This window comes from Calypte anna, chromosome 1 (assembly GCF_003957555.1).
Source record: "Calypte anna isolate BGI_N300 chromosome 1, bCalAnn1_v1.p, whole genome shotgun sequence".
Classification (NCBI taxonomy): Eukaryota; Metazoa; Chordata; class Aves; order Apodiformes; family Trochilidae; genus Calypte; species Calypte anna.
In genome coordinates, this window is record NC_044244.1 from 28987983 (window position 1) to 29001114 (window position 13132).

Consider the following 13132-nt stretch of genomic DNA (forward strand, 5'->3'; position numbering starts at 1 on the left):
TGTCACCTTTCCAGCTTCAAACCTTTCAGAGCAGCAGCAGTGCTACAGCACCTTGTGTGATTTAGGTACTGCTGAAAGAACTGGCAATGTGACCCAGTTCAATGTTATTTTTCTTTTTTTCAAACCACATTGAAATATAGTGGCACCTATTATGGAAAGCCACAAAGGAACCACAGTCAGCCTTAATCCTGTGTTGCAAACTCAAGAGTTCCTTTTGACCATCTATTCATATATCACAAAGAACATGTCCAGGAATCCATCAGGAAGCTCCATGCCCAACTTCACTGGAAATCAAGATGCCCTCCCCTATTTCCTTAACATGGCTGGGGAAGCTAAGGAAGGAAAGATTACCATCCAGGCACTGAGAACACTAAGTGGTAAAAATAATTAAATAATAAATTCACTTCAGCTGTCCTCTCAAATTTTACTCCAGCCCACAAGGTGTTACCATTTTTAATATAATCAGATGAGTTTTGAACTATTTAAAAATAGTCACCATTTTCTGAGAAAATTGCCACCAACCTAACTCACACCATTATTTTTTATGTACAGCCACCACTGTACTACAAAATGGTAATATAAGGATGTCGAAACTATTTTTGTATGTTGCAAAAATTATTTTTTAAATTATTCTACATCAAAACAAGCTTTCCTACCTGGTTGTGACAGACCTACAGCCTTGCTTTTCTTTGATCCTTTCTGAATGCAGTGATGCACACATGCAATATTCAGCTTCCTAAGCAAGGCTGCTTACTTAAGTCTCTCAGTCCTTCTCCAGCATTACTAAACCATCTTGGCTTGATTCTGTAACCAAATGGACTAGGTTGTCAGGTTCAGCTGTGCTGAAGTTGTTTACAAAAAAGAATTAAAAAATTCACAAAAAGAATAAACAGAAACTTATTGAACATGTTTTCTTCTTCAGCCTAAAAGATGAACCAGATTATTAGTGCAAATATTTTACCCATACAAGTTTTTTGACAACTAGCAAATGCACAAGGACAATATTTTCCTATTATCAACCTACATTATTTCAAACCTGACATTTCAGAAGAACAAATATTAGATACATAAATACAATAGAGATGGCTTAATTATTACACTCCTTTTTCTATTAATGTTTTGTGTTTGATATAAATCAATTAACCATTAAGGGGCCAAACCCAGTAGCCTTTACTGGCCAGTAGTGCCATAATCAATGAATACTTCAACTAACATGTCTTCACAGCCACACACAGCATTCTTAACAGAATAATACAAGTTACAGCTTAAGGTACTGTCCCAGTTTGGGAACTTTTGTAAGTAGCAGTACTTGCTGCAAATAACAGCAATTTTCTCAGTCAGTGTCTGCTTCTAGGACTGATAACTTCAATGTTTTTAGTTACAGCTGGAGAATGGTCTGCTGAACCAAGGCCAGTGCTTGGTTCTGAGGAACATCTTGTGCTCCATTAAGAGAAAAGGAGTGAAGAGATCATACCTGCAACCTCTTTAAGGAGGAGTAGACAAGACAAATGACCCAAACTGACCAGAGTATTGCAACCCATACACGTCATACTGAGTATAAATTTGAGTTGTCATGAGGATCAAGCTCCTTCCTCTTCACCCTTCTTCACCTGTCCCTGTTTGCTTCAGCATCCTGAGAGGACTCCATGCAATTGTCTGCCTGTGGTCCTGATCCCTGCCAGCCTGAATCTCTGTGTTCCTGCCTCCAGCTCCCAACTGCTGCTGACCCCAGGAGTCCAGGCTGGAGTTTCCCAGGGCTGCCCTGCAGCCTTGGTGGTGACATGAGAGTTACTGGGGAAGAAGGGGGGAGGAATGTGGTATAGTTTGTATATCTGTATATATTTAATATTTTTTCCTTTTTATCACTACTGTTTCAGTAAAGCTGTGTAGTTTAGTTTCCAACCCATAAGTCTCTCTCCCTTATTCTCTCTCCTTTCTTTATTGGGGGGGAGGAGGATTGATAGAGAACATCTGTCATCCAGTTAATTGCTGGCCCAGCATTAAACTGTGACAGGTACATGCAATGAAACTGACTGGCATTTCTCCACTTCTGGTTCCAAGTTTCCACTTGCCTTAAGCCTGGCATAAAATCCAGAAAGGAAGTTTTCTGCCATTTTAGTGCATTACAATGCATTGTGGAGTTCCATGAACATCACTATGGGCAATGGAGTGTGAAGACAATGAGACCCTCTCCTCCTTCAGCATTACACAGCTCTCAGGGTGGCTCAGATGCACAAGGATGAATTAAGTTTACAATCACATCCTGTTCCTCCACTAAAGATAGGCTAAGCCCCCCCCACCACGAAAGCACTGACACTTGGTTTACCCCCTGTGCTAAACTTTAGAAAAGCTAAAATCCAAAAATCTAATCTTTAAGAAAAAAATAATTAGGCCATTCAGATAGCTAAATCTGCCAAAGGGAAAATCAGATGAACCCCTGTGCAAAAAGAAAATGACACACTGGCTACCAAGGCCAGGGAGAAAGACTCAGCAGTCTCAAATTACTGATGTAGTGCATTAATAGACTAAAAATCAATCCAAGCCATCTCTTTCAGTAACTTCTTGACAACTGATGAGCTCAAAAAGCACTGAATGCACACAAGCAGAGAGGAATGTGGAACAGCTCTCAAGGCCTTCCCACAATTGCAATTTTCAAAAATTCATTAAGTTTTGTGAATTTAATTTCCTTTTTTTCTTTGCTTCCCTAGAAGCATTCAAGTTGCAGATTAAGTGGAAGAGATAACCACATCAGAAGACAATTAGTCAAACTTTAAATATAAGAAAAATTAACTTGCAGCTGTAATTATACACTAAAGAGAACCATGAAGGTTAGAGCACGTCTGACAAGTAGCTTAAGGTTTCTTTCATTTCTTTAAAAGCTACTTTTGCAATATGACATCCTGAAGAATTTGAATAACCATACTAAAACATTTAAACTTATTGCTAAAGCTGCAACTTTAAGGGCATGATACATGTTTTAATGTGCTGAATCCTAAAACACATCCTCAAATGGTCATTTCAGTGTCTTGGGATCAAATGCCCTCCTCAAATTCTATAATATATGTAATTTGAATTAAAAACTCCAAACTTAACTACTAAGCATATCTGTCAGTTTTTATAACAAGCTACATCATGGGCATTACTGTACAGAAATTTTATTTACTAAAAGTAATTCATCAGTAACTTTTCAGACTGTATTCAGATAATCAATTTACCACTGTTAACAAGTCTTTATTTAAGGAAACAAAGTAACTGAAAAAGATCTACTCTTTGTAAGGACATTTGAGTCTACAATTTTAAAAACGTAATAAAGCAGAAGGAGAAAGTCCAGCAAAAGGTAACCATAAGATAAACAGGTGAAAAACATGTGAAGCAATCAAAATATTTTGCTGTCTCCTTGTTAAATAGCAAAAAAATACATCTCAACTACACCTGTCTGCAGTCAAATAATAAAGTACTATTTAATAATTGATCCTACCTAAAAGCAGCTTCCCAAAAGCAGTTCATTCCACAAACATCAGAGGGCAGCATCCAATAGGAATTCCAGAAAGATACAGACAAATCCTTACACCTAACAGAATAAGACAAAAATAACCTATATAAATGTTACTGATTTCATGGCAAAGTTAAATGGAATACTTTCTAGCTTAAAGATAACTTGAATTGTTAATTACCTGGCAGAAGACTGGCTATGTAACAGAACTCAAATAAAAAAGAGGTATCAGGAGAATGGTCCCCATCCTTTTTCCTTTCCTCTCCATATATTTTCAAAGTGAGAAAAGCAGAGGCTGCAATTTCTGAGCATCATTCTGCGTTCTTGTCATAGTGTAAGTTCACAGGCAATACTGAATGGCAACACTTACTGCTGGAAAGAACTTCATCTTTGAAATACCTTTGTCTACAATGCTTCACTTTCAAAATTACAATGTCCCTTTAAACACAATCCCAGTAAATCCATAACCCTGTTGAGTTCAAAACTGATTTTTAACAAAAAACAAGGGGTTTCGGCACCAATAAATTCTACTGTTCCATAATTAAGGGTTAATTCAATACAGAAATAATCACCACATGTGCCAGGTTTTCCTTCATACTGATGACAAAACTAATGAATTAGTGACTTGAGCTAACTAAAAAAGTAGGTCTTACTAGTCCATCACTACATTTTACACAACAGTAATTGAGGAAGTACTTAAAAAGAACAACAGAAGTGTATTTTCAAAGGTTCTGGTGAGGAAATGAGCATCAAGATTTAAAATCTTAAAGGAGCAAGAAGAATATTGCAAAGCAAGGGTTTTACTTCCTATGCTCCCTCATCCAGCCCTGAGGACAAAATGCCAGTGGTGTTTATCCTCCTTTGAAAATTGGCGTCTGGGAATGAAAGAGATGCCCAAGAAGAAAACCCACACAAAACCTTGATGATGCAAGGGTATTCAAGGACTACAGCTCAGCACACTAATGAAACTTGGCTTTGCAAGTTTGAAATGAATCAGCATCATCTTGATAGGGTTGGTTATCTGCTATATGTAAAGACCAGTGTTTTATAAAAAGTAGATTTACTAGATTAAAATACATGAAAAATGTTAAGCTGTATAATTTCTTTTTTTCAGCACTTGACAAAATTACCTGCTATAACACATTGATTCACAAAGCCTCATTAAGTGTTGTGGGTGGGTGAGGTGGGGCATTTCTTTGGTAGAGATTGCAGGAAATCCTCTTATCCTGTAGATACATGTTTGCAACAATTAGTCAAGTAATTCTGTTTCATGACTTAAGAATGGTCTCTGCAAATAAAGATTCAAAGAAGTGTAATGTAGGTTGTGACTGGGGTATCTGCACTCCTCTGGGCAAACTAAATAGTATAAAACCACAAATTCTTTCTGCCAAATTCTCTCTTACATTAATCTTTGTGCCTTTTGAAGTTTCTTAAAAACTTCAAGACACATAAAGCCTTTGCACCTAACTGAAGAACAATCTTTACAATCTCCACTGTGTACATTTTATGAAGAGTAACTGTCATTAATTTTAGGATTAAAAAAAAAAAAAAAAACAAAACAAAGAAAAAACTCTCAAAAGTACTTTTCTGGTTTGGAGGATTATTATCTCATTATTATTAATATTATTACAGGGAAATCCTCTTCTGGTTGTCAAGATCTGTGTTTTTCTGAGCTGTCTTGAAATACTATCCTATCCAGACTATAGAGGCAAGAGGCAATCTTGAATTAATGCTGAAGTCAGTTGTTTTTCCAACATATTAGTCTTTCCAACATCCCATTTAGCACAATGACAAGCTTGTCAGCCTTTAATTTGTTTCATAAATTTCGTGTTTGAAATGAAAATGTTTCTAGGATACATTTACCTAATATTCTGCCAACAGAAGTCTCTTATGACCACATGCTATCACATTCCATAAAGCTTCCACGTGCCAAAGATGAAGAAACTAGAATCACTGGACAGTATTTTCTTATTGTGAAAAACATTCAAAATGCCACTCAATTATTTTTTTTTCACTTCAAATAAAACTTGAGAAAAGCTTAGACTGTAAGTAAGTGCCACAAGTGCTTCACAAAGCTAGGAAGCCACACTGTATCAGTTCATCAAACAGGGACACTCATTGTTACCTAAGAGAGGTTACCAGTCAGACAGGAATAGTCACCTTCAGCATTGGGGAGGGTTATTTTACTCACATTTATTATAGGTTATATGATTAAAGGCTACTCTAACACAAATAGAAAGAAGAAAATAATGTCTGGTGAAGGAAACCTGGCAATCTAACCCAGCCCCAGCACAGGAGAGCAGTCAGCCCATGAACCAGGCAGAAGATCCACAGATGTGACAAGAGGAAATGCTCTCCAGACCCCTTTACCAACAGCCTGCATGAGTGTGGGGCTCACTGTGGAATTAAGGGGGACCAGGGAACAGTGAGAATGCAAAACCAGAGAGAGGACAAGAAGGTTCAGTCATAAGTAAACAGGTTGCCAGTCATTATTGTGTGTTGTCTGCACGATCAGCCTCCTTATTAAATGTCTGTTTTCCTGGGTGAATGGGTGCTCAGTTTCATGTGCATTTGCCTGCACAGAGGTCCAAGTGCCAGCAAATAAAAGGTGACCACAGCTTCTAAGGGCCAACAAGCCTGCAGTGACAGAAACTGGAGAGATGGGAGCACACAGTGTGTGGGTGTGCATGCTGGTGCACACAATCACTAGCAGGTATCAAACCAGAGCAGCTCACTAGTAGACCAAGAGGCTTGAGAGCAAGCTCTCAGACATTCCAGAAGGCTGGGCCAGACTCTGCAGAGATCAGAGGGTCTGGGCTACTGAAAGAACCTCTCTCAGCCTAGACACAAGAGACCAAGGTTGAAGGAATCGCTACTGGAAGGACCAGATGGTCCAAGATAGCCTCCAGAAAGCCTCTGGCTTTTGGGGGTTGGTAATGTTAAGGCCATAGGTCTGGACCAGCTATCTGAAAGACTCACTTGCATGAGATAATCCCATGGGAAGCAGCCACAAGGATAAGACCAGTAACTGGAGGAATCCATGCATGTCCAAGAGGCTCCAAGTGCCAGCAACTGAAATGGGGCTGCCAGCCTCCTGGGTTTGCATGTCCAGGGCAGCAACAGGGGAAAACAGAGGATTGGAAGCAAGCTCCAGGAGAAATTGAGTGTCTAAGGACAGTTACTGGAGGGATTCACACAATATACCTTAATAACTTTTTCACTAAAAGCCTTTTATCTTGATCAGCCAGAGAAGAGAACAGGATCAGGCTTGTGTTGTCTGTGGTTGTGCAAGCAGTGTTTTCTCTGTGTTGATCTCTGTGGCCAGCCATATATATATATATACGTGTATATATATATATATATATACATACACACAGACATTGTGGGCATACGTGCCCACTGGGAACAAATGCTCAGCTTTGCTTCTGGACAATGGGGCTGCAGCAGCCTCACCTCCATCACGCTACTGGAATGTGATGTGGCACCAACCACTGTCAAAAAAGTTTTATAAACTATAATATAAAGTTTTAGAAATGTAAAGTCTTTCTAAATACAAATCTAAAGTTTTAGAAATCATTGGTATCATAGACAAGCACTCTCAAAGATCCATTTGCCAGTTCAAAGTTTCTCTCTTACGTAACCAGCCATTTCATGATCACCTTTATCACGTAATTTCGCTTCAAAGCCAATGGATAATAAAATTTATAGTCTTGAAAAAACAGGAGAAGTGTCTATATTGTGATTTGAAAAGAAAATTACTTTTCAGAATAAAAGGACAATTATAAATTTGTGTGCAAAATACCCAGCAACCCACAAGTCACATTCATGAAGAAAGAGACTGTTCTTAGCCAAGTCAGGTTTCAATGATACAGAATCCTCCAACAATCAGTGGTTAAAAAAACAGTCCCTTTGCTAAATGCACTGATGGACTTACTATTAATGGAAATCAGTCTTCCAGTGTATTTTTCAGTTCATGCAACAACTTTTATGCTACTGTAACTTCACAGCAAATTTAGCAGTATGACCAAAAGGTGAGGGTTGCAGTCATAATACAATACTGACAGGAAGGGAACAGTTAACCTAAGTCTGATCAACTGCAAGAAAAGAACTAAGAGACAGCCTGGTGTCTCTCCTACAGCATTACCCACAACGTGCAGCAAAACAGGAAGGACACATTTTTTAGTTCCTTCCTGCTCATAATCACAGGAGTAAAATTTGGGAAGACAACATCCTCAATTTAACTCCCACATGCACTGAGAATTTCTGATTCTGAATAGCTTTTCCTGAACAGCAGCAACATCAACAATTTGTTACAGTCTATTTTATCAGAAAAGCAATGGCTTTATTAGGTAAGAAACAGCAGATGTAACGCTAAATGTCTGACAGGAAACAAACTTTTTACCTGGAAAAGTCTTAATAATGTTTAATTAATTTACAACATATCTATGTAAGATTACATTTGCTAGTCAACTGACTGACAGACTCAGCAGATTTTTTTTAAATGAAGTTTCAAATTGTTCAACACTTCACCCTTTTGAAACTTTTACTCGTATTTTTGAATCCTCAGTTCCTAGACAAATCTCTTAAGGCACAAGAGTATGTGAGAAGCATTCTGGTCAAACTGCTGGTTAAGCTCTGACACAGATGAAAACAGCTGTGCACAGTTCAAGGAAAGAACAAACCAAAGAGACACCCTCTTCTGTCTAAGCTTGTAGGTATGCCTGTATGCCTCCTACACTTTTTCAAGCACTACAATGCACTTAACTCTCTCCTTGCCATGATAGTTAGAAAACAAGAGACAGATATAGTCAGGTATCAATGTCCCACATAACAGAGCACAGACCCTATGAGGAGAGGCTGAGGGAACTGGGGCTGTTCAGCCTGAAGAAGAGGCGGCTCAGGGGAGACCTCATCACTCTCTACAACTCCCTGAAAGGAGGGTGTAGCCAGGTGAGGGTTGGTCTCTTTTCCCAGGCAACTCTCAGCAAGACAAGAGGGCATGGTCTTAAGTTGTGCCAGGGGAAGTTTAGGTTGGATATTAGAAAGAATTTCTTTACGGAGAGGGTGATCAGACATCGGAATGGGCTGCCCAGGGAAGTAGTGGATTCTCTGTGTCTGGAGATATTTCCAAAGAGCCTGGATGTGGCACTCAGTGCCATGGTCTAGCAACCGCAATGGGGGTTCAAGGGTTGGCATTGATGATCTCTGAGGTCCCTTCCAACCCAGCCAATTCTATGATTCTATGATTCTATAACAGAAGAGTACAGCTGGCCGCATGAAAATGCTAAACTACAGCACAATGGAAAATTGTTTCATTTAAAAAGTGTCAAATTCATTGACCTCACTGAATTCACAGAACTGCCCACAGGCTGATTTTCCTGCTCTGCTTTTCAAATTTGCCATTAGGGTAGTGCTTGTTTTAGACCTGAATATAAAGATGAACATCCTCTGCCTCCTTGAGATGGCAATATTGATAAAATTAACTGAAGATTCATTTCTTATTAAGCACAGTCTGCTAATTAACTGGCCTGAAAGCTTGACTGAAAGACTGACTTGAAAAGGTACTCCATAGCAAATTATGGCACAATTAAATTACATACATGCATTTATTCACTATGGTTTTTTTCATTTTTTCACAGTTCCCTTCTTCATCCGCAAATTAAACTAGCAAAGGAAAAAAAGTTGACTACCTATGCTGGGGCTTCCAACTGTTTTGGTATCTTCTGTAAGTAGCCACTTCAATATTCTTTTTTTTTCAAGTTCAGATCTATTGTTTATTTAGCCTTTATATTACAATACTGACTAGTCATTATTCCAATTCTCACTGGAATTAATAATGAGGAGGACAATTTACTTTACACATTGATCTTGCTTCACATCTAAACCCAACCTTAGGATTTGGCTAATAAATTCTTGAAATGTTTTTCAGCTATTTATATCAAGTTTCAAGATAGTAGAAACCTTTAGTCATCTTGTTCACCAGGCTACTGTAGCTTTTGAAACAAACAACACTTTACCAAAGTGATTACCCAACAAGCTCCCCTGAATATTATATTTATTGGAGGATCTTGCCTCAACCTGTAATTCTCATTTCAGTATGGTACTTCCTTTTTAATGAAAAATTCTCTACTTAAAAGTGTCGTCACTATTTCAAAATTCTTCCAGGTGTGATATGTTTAAGCTTTACTCCAAGCTTGCAGTTTTCATGTTTGTATGCTTCTGAAAACTATCAGAAATCTTCTCCCCTCATCACGCAGTTACAATTGATCCCTTTTTGCCCTTAAGTCATACACTAAACTTGATTATTCAGGCAAAGAAGTTTTCTTGGCTAAAGAGAAGAAATAACTGCTGAGTGCACAAATGCCTTCAGAAGCAGTAACATTTTCTTTGTCAAATTGCATTTTAAAGTTACCAGTGAAAACAGCTGAGGCAACCTATTACTGAAAGTTACTACGGATGTATATGGAATGTTAAACTTCCAGAAGGATCAGAAGGTTATCTGAACACAATTTACTCTGCAAGGTTGTGAACCCTTTAAGATATTAAGCCATTATAACCTGGTGAGGACACAAGACAACCACATGCCTGTCATGCTCTCAGCCTCCACTAAAGAAACAGCTGAAGCATAAAAACTGAAAAACACCAAAACATTCAACAAGATGTGTGTAGCATTTACACAAGTCAATGTAACCTGATATAATACTTAATAATTGAACCATACATATAAAGGAACACTAAGTGGGACATTTCTTTACTACCACAGGACAGATATTTATTTTTTTTTACTTAAAGAAAAGCCTTTTCAGGACTGTTGTAAGGGACTGAGTTTTGCACACACTGTTTGCACAAACAGCATACAAAATTTCCACAATTTACAACAAGATGAGGTTCATCCTGAGCCTTCAGTTCTACATTTCATAAGTGTATTGGCTTTGCACAGCAAGGGTTTGGTAGCAGGGGTCAGGGGTTGCTACAGAGGTGTGTCACACAAAGTTGCAAGAAGATGAAACTATATGCTCAAGAATTATTTCCAGCACTTAACAGACTTTTGAAAAATAACTTTCTCAGTTTGTAAAGAAGTTTTTCCACACTTCAATACAGGGCACATTTGTCTCTCATTTCATCCAACTGCAGCAAGCAAGAAGCTTCATGAACCTTGTTGGTCTTCTCCTCCACCAGCATCTTTGACTTTACAACTACACACTTTAGTACAAGCTCTAAAAAAATAATAAAGTGCAACTTTTTAAATCAACTTGGATCTTCTTTTGCTAACCAGAGCATGATGCGCCTGAAAGTAACTTCAGTGTTTACTAATATAAATTATTTACATCATATTTTAGTGTTTTCTTGGTGTAAGCAGAATATATTCTTTACTAAAAAAATATCATACATGCGATTTTTCCCTCACATTTCCACTTAAAACTTATTTATTAAAACAATGAAATCCTACATAAAAGTATTAAATTCATGTTCTTTAGAACTACTAGATACCAACTTCTGAGTTTTTAGTCATGAACAAGCATCTTCACAATTTTTCAAGTCACAGTCCATATTAACTTGAACTAAAGCACAAAAAACAATCCCTGAAGTAGTAACACCACCTGGGTTTCACATTTCAGCTGACTCCACCCCTAACCACTCAGAATGCTGTTTCATGATGTTTTAAGATTATTAAGTCAGAGCTTCTGTCATGCTGCCATCCACCAGAACTCCTTTTGCACCAACACTTTGATAATTACATGATGAGCCAACTCAGAGTGCTGAGCCAGCTGAAACCCAGGTACTTTCCAGGCAGAGTCAGCGTGTCAGATCACCTCACTTGTGTGACCAGGGAACCACAAGGGAGTGTAAGGAGGGTGGGGGTTCCAGAGTACATGCAGCATACTGAAGCAGGAACAGCGGCCAAACTATCGAACTTCCAGTGCTTTAAACTGCTGTGGAATCTGAGCAGAGCCAGAGGTAGGCTGGCTCGAAAAGGCCTAGCCCTAATTTCTGCTCCAGTTTTAGTTCCAGGTTTCTTTCCTACCCGTCTTTTCTTGACATTGGCATTCTGGCAGCCACAGGTGAACAGGGTCATTGAACTAATTCAAAGCAAAACTCGCATTTTCTCATTCCATCATCTCACTCACTGCTTGCCCACATAAAATTTTCAGCTGACAGGAGGCAGACAACAGACATACACAAGCCCTGCCGAGCGTGAGCAGCTCAGCCATACACCGCTGTAACTGCGGAACAGAACTCACAGTTCCCTGTGAGACGATCGCATTTATTAAAGTGCTCCATAATGAGTATTTTTACTTAAATAAAGTTCTACTTTATAATCCTAAAGTTACCAGGTGCTGAGTAACACCCCGAAAGTTTCCCAGCTTTGCACCCCCCTGACTGCAGCTGCAGCAGGGTGGATGTCTGATTGTCTGATGCAGCACAGGACGGGGGTGCGGTGGCAGCAGCTCCCGCAGCGGGACGCCGGTTCCCGCAGGCCCCCGACGCTGCCGGGCCTGGCAGCGCTCCCGCCCGCCGCAGCACGGCGTTAAGGTCCCTCCAGCGGCGGGGAGGGCGCGGGGGCCCGGTTTCGGAACCAGCTGCCCTGCAACGCTACTTTTTAAAGTTCTGTTGGGTTTTAACGCTTTTTCAACACTCTTCCCCGGGCGGGAGCGCAACGGGACACCCCCAACCCCGCTCGTCCCCAAAGACCTCTCCCGACGACAGCCTCGCCCCCGCCCCGCCCCCCATCACCGAGCAACCGGGGGGCCCGGGGCCCCCGCGGCGGGCGTCGAACCCCGCTCCACCCGCGGGAGGGCGGCCAGCGCGCTCCCGCGCCTCCCCGGCCCTCCCCGCAGGAATGCGGAGGGGGGAAACACTGCCTGCCCGTCCGCCCGCCCGTCCACCGGCTCCCCCCGCCTCCCCCGCCCGGCCCCGGCGCCTCGTACCTGCCGGCCCCCATCGCGCCTCGGCCCGCGCTTCCCCCCGCCGCCCGTGCGCCGGGAGCGGCGGGATCTTGGGCCTGGCGCTGTTGGCCGCCGCCGCCGGGCTCCTGCTCCAGGGAGCGGCCCAGCTGGCTGAAGCCGTAGAGGAGCGAGCAGAGGCCGCAGCCCAAGCACAGCAGCGCCACCCGCGCGAGCCGCCGCATCCTCCCGCCCCGGCCCCGGCAGCGGCGCCAGGCGGCGGCCGGGGCCACACCGGCAGCGAGAGCACCAACCGAGGCGGCGGCGGCAGCGGCAGCACCGAGAGCCCCGGCATGCGAGGGGCGGGGACGGGGAGGAGCGGGGGCGGGGGCGGTGCCAGCCCTGAGGAGCTCGCAGGGAGCCAGGTGCCACCGGAGGGGCGGGGCCGGGCCTCGGGGGGCGGAGCGGCATCGCAGTGGCTGCTTACAAACCCCTTCGGTTCCCCCAAAGGTGGGGAAAGTTAAAAGTTCGTTTTCCCCTCCGCAAATAAGCCGGGGGCGGACATGGAGCTTCGGGGGCGCTGCCCTCCCCGTTGCCGCCCCGCTCCTCTCAGAGCTGCTGTCTGGTCCCGGTGCCCTGAGGAGGGCCCATGATAACCTGCTTGCTCCACCGGGACCCCCTGTGGTCATCCCGGGCTTGCTGCCCACCCAGACCTCTGGAAAATGCATCCCTGGGCAGGGGTCGAGAGGGGAAC

General features: G+C 42.0%; 1 protein-coding gene across 4 annotated transcripts in view; it reads right to left on the reverse strand.

Moving 5' to 3' along the window:
* GXYLT1 (glucoside xylosyltransferase 1) overlaps positions 1–12742 on the reverse strand; it is a 29908-nt gene extending 17166 nt beyond the window's left edge. The window contains exons 1-3 of one of the 4 annotated variants that reach the window (XM_030453094.1): positions 12424–12674; positions 4624–4719; positions 3479–3571 (exon numbers count right to left, since the gene is read on the reverse strand). In XM_030453094.1, the coding sequence (XP_030308954.1) occupies positions 3479–3571; positions 4624–4719; positions 12424–12623 (389 nt within the window). In that variant the 5' untranslated portion in view covers positions 12624–12674. The other 3 variants (XM_030453116.1, XM_030453100.1, XM_030453108.1) reach the window with 3 other exon arrangements.
* Positions 12743–13132: the final 390 nt, after the last annotated feature.